This window comes from Oratosquilla oratoria, chromosome 11 (genome assembly GCF_046742065.1).
Source record: "Oratosquilla oratoria isolate Oo_2021 chromosome 11, ASM4674206v1, whole genome shotgun sequence".
NCBI classification, from domain to species: Eukaryota; Metazoa; Arthropoda; class Malacostraca; order Stomatopoda; family Squillidae; genus Oratosquilla; species Oratosquilla oratoria.
In genome coordinates, this window is record NC_134787.1 from 13,672,783 (window position 1) to 13,681,776 (window position 8,994).

The window sequence follows — 8,994 nt, forward strand, 5'->3', positions numbered from 1 at the left end:
TAATAGAAAATGTATATATATATATATATATATATATATATATATATATATATATATATATATATATATATATATATATATATATATTAGGGGAAAATACTCTTTTTTTCCAGAGATATTTTTCTTTTTTCTTTTTTCACCAGAGCCATTTTTTTAATTACCAGAGCCATTTTTGATACTTCCAGAGCCATGTGTTTGCTGGTTTGATTTTTTAACATGTTGGCTTCCCAGTTGAAACTGATCGGCAGACACAGCGCCTCTGTTTCCACTGGCAGTGGTTGGGGGTGGAAATGCACGACAAGCCTTGCAATACACCGTTAGAACACCATCACTGCCCCGATTCACTTCAAGCCAATCTAGGTTCCACGAGCGTATAGTAGATTCATGCTTTACTGGTTTTCGTTTTCCTTGGCCCTTGCCCGTAGAGTTTGAATTAGGCTTTGCTGGTCCAGACGCGGTTCCTGCCGTCAAAACACTCTCCCTCGATTCTGAAAAGACTGAATCTGAGGGCAAACCATCTTCACTCGCTTCACTAGAAATCGCTCCATGATGTACGATCATCGAAAGTTTGGCATGGACGTGACGTACCTCAGCTAGCTAACGAATCATTTTTCCCTCCAAAGATCCATATTTATGAACTTAATATATAATTATCAAATGTTCATATTTATACTTAAATTTATTTACTTTCAATTACTAACCAAACATTTGATTCTATTTTGTTTTCTCATAAATACGCGAACGAGGTTATGAATGGGATTTCCCAGTTTCCCTCCTAGGCCTCGAGCGAGTTTGTATATGTACAGTGTACGTATGCATGCGGTGATGTGGTATTGGGTATGGTGCATTGTACATGTAGTCAGCGCGTAGATTTGGCAGCTAGCTGCATGCAACCAATGAACTTCCCTGCATACAGGTACCATGCAATTCGCAACTAGTAACATCATGTAGCACGATAGTCGTGTAGAGTCTAGTCAATATGTACTAGTATACGCGCGCATGCAGCTGATACGAAGCTAGGCTAGGTAAGCCATTGAACTCTAGCAGCTATACCGCGTACACATACGTGCGTACATAAAAAAATTAAAGTTGATTGATGCGTTGCGTTTATGATATCGATTGATAATGCAATGATTGATCATGGGTAAGTTGTGTTTGCTCTGATCCTTTCATCAATGGTGATGGGATTCAGGGATTGCCAAATGATGGATAATGCATGAAAAACGTTGAATCTCGCCGCGGGAGCGATTTTTTTTTGTGGGGGATCGCTCCCCCTATTGGATTTGCGAGAGCGACATTGGAACTTTCCTGAGCGAAATCGCTCGTCGCTCCCGTGTATTTTTTTCGCTGATATATATATATATATATATATATATATATATATATATATATATATATATGTTACAGTGAATCTGTAAAATCAGGGAATATATATATTCCCTGATATTTTCAGGGAATGTGTATAATGTCTGATTCACTCGGGGAATATGTATATTCCCTCAAATTTTCAGGGTATATACATATTCCCTGAAATTTGGGCCTTATGATTATACAGATTCCCTGAATCATATTTAGAATGACAAGACAAAGGAAAAAAAAAACGAATAAACACATGGATACAATTATCTAATTCATTTATCAGATAAATAAAACTAGTCACAAAACAGTCAATATTTAAAACCTCCAAAATCAAGCTAAAAAAATTAATTATGAATGGTAATATAGTTATTAAATAAATAAAAAGTAAAACTTGTGTCACAAAAAATCAATAGTTACAACATCGCCTTGTTTTCACAATGCAGGCTTGAATGGCATCGTGAGTTGCATTTAACCTTGAGCTTGAAACATTTACATCGATTTGTTTGGCAACGTTTTGAACCAGCACAGTTACATTTGGCGAAACCTTGGCCACCTGACTTCGACTCTTGCTGTACAGCAGATCGAAGAGACACAATCCTATCGGTTGTCACATCGTCTTCGGAGTACAGTTCATACGTACATAAATCAAATTGATTCCTGGTATACTTCCCACTCAGTATGCCACTTTTCACTGCAATCGTGTAATTATCATTTTCGTCAATGTCCACTATCATTCCCATGATATTCCTTGGATCACCACGACTCCTATCCACCATTGGTATCGGAATCGTAACATTATTCCCGACGTTTCCACGGTCCATAATACGACGACTTCGTTTAACCATACGTTCAGCTTGTGAAAGTTTAGCTTCGTACACACGTTTTCGCTGAGAAATAATATTGTTTTGACGAACGGAGAGTGGTGATGTTGGTTCGACAGAAGGTTGTTCTACAGCAGGTGGTTCGATAGAAGGCGGCTCTACAGATACTGGTTCAACAGAAGGTGATTCTACAGCAGGTGGTTCGACAGAAGTTGGTTTGACAGAAGGTGGTTCAACAGCTGTTGGTTCGACAGGTGGTTCTACAGCAGTTGGCTCGACAGAAGGTGGTTCTACAGATATTGGTTCGACAGGCGGTTCTACAATAGGTGGTTCGATAGAAGGTGGTTCTACAGCAGGTGGTTCGACAGATGTTGGTTCGACAGGAGGTTCTACAGCAGGTGGTTCGACAGAAGGTGGTTCGACAGAAGGTGGTTCAACAGATGTTGATTCGAAAGGTGGTTTTACAGCAGGTGGTTCGACTGAAGGTGGTTCTACAGCAGGTGGTTCGACTGAAGTTGTTTCATCCGTAATTGCTGACAGCAGATCGTCCTCACTTTGCAGACGATGAATGTGGAAGAACAGAAGTTGTTAGACCTACTTTAGCATCTGATCCAAACAACGCAGCAAATGGTGACCTTTTAATGCCAGAGTGGTAACTAGAGTTTTTTTGAAACTGCACAAATTTTAATCCAACTACCCAGTCTGTGGTTTGGTTATCACCCAACCAGGCTACCAACATATCTTTGATATCACAATTGGCACGTTCAACTGACCCCTGGTTCTGGGGATGTCTTGGTTTTCCATGAACCATTACGAGATCAGGCCAAAGCAGTTTAAGTTCAGTTATAACACTAGCAGTAAACTCCGATCCATTGTCACTCTGTAAAATTTCTGGTGCGCCAAGTAAAAGAAAAATATCCAAAAGCTGATAAGCAACCTCCGCAGCACGTTTTGATGTGAGAGGTCTCAAGACACAGAACTTTGTAAGGTGGTCTTGCTAAACCATTATCCACTTATAGTTACCTTGCTTCATTGACTGCATGTCAACAAGGTCAACCTGTGACCTGGAACCAAAGTTCTTTGTCAGAATTGGTCGAACAACAGTCCCTTTAGTTGTTGGCCGTTTCCGTTTACGTTGACATTCGATGCACAGTGATTTGTAAATTGATATGGTGTCATGCGTAATATTGGCATATTTTTTGGTTAATTCCTTCACCATCTTATTGCGACCTCCGTGGCCAGTTGCAATGTGAGCATGCTTAATAATATCGTATGTATCCTCCAATTTAGCAAAATAAATTGGCTCCTCATTGGTATTCCGTCTTCTAATCAACTTGAGAACTTCACCACACTTAAGAACCTCATACTTCTTCAGCAAATAGTATTCGTGAGGAGTTTTTTTGGCTGACGTGTCAGTTGCTGTCAGCTCTGCAATAATCTTATTATATTGCTCTTTCGGAAGCAAGACAGATTTCTTCAGTGCATATCTTTTCAATAACTCTTCCCGAAAATATGCTTCTAAATCACACTCAGTTGGATTTGCCATGGTGTTGACACTAGCACAGATGGCGTGTAATTAGCGACTGAAACTTTGTCTGGCCTTGGGGGTCAGCGGGGGGTTGGGGGAAGATAAATAGCGGGAGTCCTACCATGTTGACACTAGCAAAGATGGCGTGTGACTAGCGATTGAAACTTCGTCCGGTCTTAGGGATTGAGGGTGGGGGTGGCGGGGGAAGGTATTTAGCGGGAGTCCTGCGATGGTTCGGTCGGGTCACGATGCCATTCAAGCCTACATTGTGAAAACAAGGCGATGTTCTAACTATTAACTAGTTTGTGACTGACAATTTTTACTTTTTATTGAGATAGTAACTGTATTACCGTTCATAATTAATTTTATTAGCTTGATTTTGGATGTTTTAAATATTGACTGTTTTGTGACTAGTTTTATTTATGTAATAGATAAATTAGATAATTGTATCCATGTGTGTATTCGTTTTTTCCTTTGTTCTGTCATTCTAAATATGATTCAGGGAATCTGTATAATAATAAGGTCCAAATTTCAGGGAATATGTATATATCCTGAAAATTTGAGGGAATATACATATTCCCCGAGTGAATCAGACATTATACACATGCCCTGAAAATATCAGGGAATATATGTATTCCCTGATTTTACAGATTCACTGTAACATATATATATATATATATGCAAAATAGCCACAGGAAAGGGGAAACTTGTAGATAGTAAGTACTTTCGTATATTACATCTTCAGACTATATGACAGAGACAGAGTTGCGTTTAAATGTAAGTATCAGGTAGCAACCATAGGGGGGGGAGGGGGAGACAATACAATGCGGGAAGGGGGGATGACCTTACCTCTATCGACCTGACCAACACATAAGGCTCAATCTAGCGGAAAGATCTTGGTGACCATTTGGGTTACCAATTCATCACATTTAAAATGTCAATAGCTTAAGTTTACATTTTTATCAAACGTGCCTGATATTAAGCAGGATTCTATTATATTTCCTTCTTGTAGGTTTTTTCCTTTGGCTAAAATTGTTGCCTTAGACCAATCAATATGATGGTTGTATAATGCTTTATGTTGAAATGACGCATTATTTTCCTGGGCAGATCTCACACTATATTTATGTTGGGAAATCCTTGTTTCCAAGTTTTTCCCAGTTTGTCCAATATAGAATTTGTTACAATCTTGGCAAGAAATTTTATAGACTACATCGTTGTTGTTAGGAGGGCTGTTCTTAATAATTAAAGTTTTCTTAATGACGTGGTCATATTTAAAAGCTACTTTGATAACCAATTTTTTGAGTAGGTTGACAATACTAGGAAAATTTTCATGAAAAGGAAGAACAAGTGTATTAAGTTGTTTATGGTTTCCTTGTTCTTAATTGCAAGTTTTGTAAAAGCGTTTCTTGGCGGTTTGATTTCATTTGATTTTATTCGGATTCAATCATACATACAATAAAATACAATACAGTAAGACTCGTATTATACATAGTAAATATAATTATACATCCGAGGATGGCACAGAAAGTCAAAAGACTTATTTCCACTGTGGTCCTCATAAAAAATAACATATTAACTAGGAAAAGATTGTCATAAAATAGCTAGGTTGATTAGAAAAAAAACGTCAAAATTGACTAACATGAAAAATAAGACTGTACAAACTAAAAATAAAATAAATGACTTAGAAAAATGACTAGCATAAAAGGTGTAAATTAAACATATAAACTATTTTCCTCAGAAAAAACAGTGTCTAAAAGATAACACTTAACTGATTTTTTAAAACTACTTTTAGAAACAATTGATTGTATGCTGATTGGTAAAGAGTTCCAAGCAATAGCACCAGTGTATTTGAACGAACTTTTCCCTAACAAACTATTAAACCTAGGTACAATAACGGATGACCGACTAGAACGAGTTCTCGAGGTACGAGCATTTCTAACAAGTGTAAAAGTATCTGACAAATAACTGGGACAAGAATCGTTTATAATTTGGTGAATATGATTAAGCTTTAACTGAACAATACGTTTTTCAACAGGTAACCAATTTAACAGTTTAAAATGAGTATAATCTAGATGAGTACGAGGATGGAGTTTCAAAACAGTCCTGATTAGTTTGTTTTGACATAGTTGAAGATTAATTTTAGATTTTTTAGTTAGACTGCTAAACCAAGAAGAACAACTATAATCAATATGACACTGTACCAGGGCTGAAGATAGTAGCTTAATTGTCTCTACATCCAGGTATTTTTGAATTCTTGCCAAAAATTTTGTTCTGGAGCTGACTTTTTTAATTATTTTTTGTGCCATAGCTTCTCCCGACACATTTTGATCAATTTCTGTTCCGAGGTATTTAACAACAGATTTAGGTTGAATACTAGTATCATTAAATTGGATGATTAAGTTGGGGGCATTATTGAGTTTTAGTTTAGAGCCAAAGAGAATGGATTCTGTTTTACCTAGATGTAGAGACAATTTGTTATCTATCAACCACTTGCTGACATTCATTAACTCTTCACTAAGTAACGTCTCAATCCTATTTACATCTTTACCAGGAACTAGTTAGGCTGAATCATCGGCATACAACAGCAGTTTACAGTTAAAAGCAGCTTTCATGTCATTCACATACAAAAGAAACAACAGCGGACCTAGAATACTACCCTGTGGGACACCACAAGTTATTTTAGCTGATTTTGATGTTGTACCATTTACATTCACAATCTGTTCACGACCTGTTAGATAAGACCTCATCCAATTAATAACATCTGTTTTGAAACCTAACGCTTGTAATTTGAATAATAGAATATCATGATTAACAGTATCAAAAGCTTTCTGGAGATCTAGCATAACCATTCCACAGTAATTACCTCTATCAATTTCACCTTTGATATAATCAGTCAAATTTATCAAACATGTATCAGTAGAATATGATTTTCTAAAGCCGGATTGTAAATCATAGAACAAGTTATTATTATGAATGTATTCATAAACCTGGTTATAAACAACTCTTTCCAAGACCTTCGATATAATACCGAGCACTGAGACAGGTCTATAGTTACCGGATTCTGTTTTGCTACCTTTCTTGTACAAAGGAATAACTTTCGCTAATTTAAAATCATTGGGAACTTTGCCCTGTTGAATCGAAATATTGATTATGTGAGTGATACAGGGAGCAATCTGCTCAGCTGAGTCATTCACAAATCTGGCTGGAATATTATCTAGTCCGGTAGCCTTAGACCTGTCAACAGTTTTCAACATTTTATACACATCTACCTTAGCAACCGTAGACAGAGCAAAGGTGTCATGGGTTACACCCTGATTCCTATAATAATTATTAATGTGTTCTTGGCCAAAAAGACCTGAAGGTACTGGTAAATTACTTACGAGAGTTGAAGCAATGGTGGTGAAAAAGGAGTTAAATTTTTGAGCCACTGCTACTTTGTCGAAAGAAACAATCCCATCAACATTTAGACCAATGTTACTACTTTTGTATTTTGTATTTTTGGAAGAACCTAACTGTTTGATTGTTTGCCAAAGTTTTATGGGATTGTTTTTGTTGTTTTGAAGAGAATCTTTGGAATACCCTGCCTTTGCTCTGTCTGCCATAACCTGAACCTCGTTCCGTAACTTCTTATACATAGCGAAAACAGATTGATCTTTAGCTTTCTTATAATCTCTTAAAGCCTTATCTCTCCTGTTGTGACATTGATTAAGAATATGAGTGGGATGTTTGAACTTTTCCCCAATATTCCGGATAGTTCTAATTTCGTCATCAATAAATTCAGGATCTGAAATCCTGTAAGCTCTCAATTACATGAAAATAAAAACTGATCTTTTTACATTGATATGATGATTAGAATTAAAATGAACAAAGGAGAGAACATTGGTAGGTTTTCTATGGACTTTTGTTTTCAGAATACCATTATCTCTAATTATTTCAAGATCCAAAAAGGGAAAGCTGTTGTTATTTTCTATTTCAAGAGTGAAGTTAATGGAGGGTACCAGTGAATTTAGATTAATAAGAAAATCATCAATAGATAGGTTATTAGGACAGAAACACAAAACATCGTCTACAAATCTGAACCAAATAACTTTTTTCATCTTTGATAGTTGGTAATATATATTTTTCAAAATATTCCATGTAGATGTTAGCTAAAACCTGTGAAAGAGGATTTCCCATAGCCATCCCGAAGGTCTGTGTGTAATATTTCCCCCTCAGAGACAAAAGAAGAATTATTTACACACAGACTTATTAATTTTATAAAAAAAATTTACAAGGAATACCATCAATGCTGTTACCTAGAATATTTGGGAGAAAGGTTAAAACATCTTGAATTGGGACATGAGTAAAGAACCCAGTAACATCGAAACTAACTAAATTGTAATTCTCAACATTGACTATCCTTACAATTTCTTCACCAGAAATTACAAAGGAAGAAGTAGAGTTTGTTCTAAAAACTATGAAACGAGGAAAAACACATGGAGAAGGTGATATATCAATAGAACTTTTGTAAGACGCATGGAAAGAAGTTCATATTAAGTTAGCTCAGTTGTACACCCAGCGCTTACGCCAAAAAAGCGCTCATGAATCCCTGTGGAATGCTATAGTAATTATGCTTTATATAAAAGGAGACCAGAAAGACTTTAGTAATTATCAACCGATTAGCTTGCTATCAAATGTATATAAAATATTTCCCAAGATTCTTACAAATAAACTAAGTCAAGTTTTAGATGGAAATCAACCAAGAGAACAGGCAGGCTTTAAAGGCGGATATTCGACTCTAGTCCATTTGCAGGCAATAAACCAAATAATCGAGAAAACGACAGAATACAATATACCTCTTTGTTTTGATTTTGTAGATTAAAAGAAAGTCTCTGACTCGGTAGAACAAGTAGCAATACTAAATTCGCTACGCAAGCAGTTTGCAAACGAATAGATCGTAAGGGTTTTAGAAAATATCTATGCGAAAGGTACCGCTGTAATTCGACTACATAAAGATACAGAAAAGATCAAGATCGAGAAAGGAGTACGGCAAGGTGATACAATTTCACCCAAACTATTTGCTGCTTGCTTGGAAGAGATTTCCAGAAGGCTGAGTTGGGAAGAGAAAGGTTTGAAGATTAATGGCAAATATTTGAACCACCTAAGATTTGCGGATGACATTCTTATTTCAGAAAGAGCAGAAGACTTGCAAGATATGTTGAGTGATCTGAACAAGGAAATTCTCGAAGTAGGTTTAAAAATTAATAAGAGTAAAACCAAAGTAATATTCAACACGAAAGTTCAAAG

At 36.3% G+C, this 8,994-nt stretch overlaps 1 protein-coding gene across 1 annotated transcript; it reads right to left on the reverse strand.

Moving 5' to 3' along the window:
* Window positions 1-1,772: 1,772 nt before the first annotated feature.
* On the reverse strand, window positions 1,773-3,726 carry LOC143029969 (KRAB-A domain-containing protein 2-like). The gene is made up of 3 exons (XM_076193181.1): window positions 3,204-3,726; window positions 2,775-3,173; window positions 1,773-2,497 (listed from the first exon to the last, which is right to left on the reverse strand). Exons 1-3 carry the CDS (start codon window positions 3,724-3,726, stop codon window positions 1,773-1,775), a joined length of 1,647 nt encoding a protein of 548 aa, XP_076049296.1.
* Window positions 3,727-8,994: the final 5,268 nt, after the last annotated feature.

What these genes read in the sequence shown, in the direction of transcription:
- LOC143029969 (XM_076193181.1), bottom strand. Translation starts at nt 3,726, where the DNA reads ATGGCAAATCCAACTGAGTGTGATTTAGAAGCATATTTTCGGGAAGAG. An exon ending in CATGCAGTCAATGAAGCAAG is followed by an intron (nt 3,174 to 3,203) that starts GTAACTATAAGT and finishes TGGTTTAGCAAG; the next exon opens with ACCACCTTACAAAGTTCTGT. An exon ending in TGGATCAGATGCTAAAGTAG is followed by an intron (nt 2,498 to 2,774) that starts GTCTAACAACTT and finishes CACCTATTGTAG; the next exon opens with AACCGCCTGTCGAACCAATA.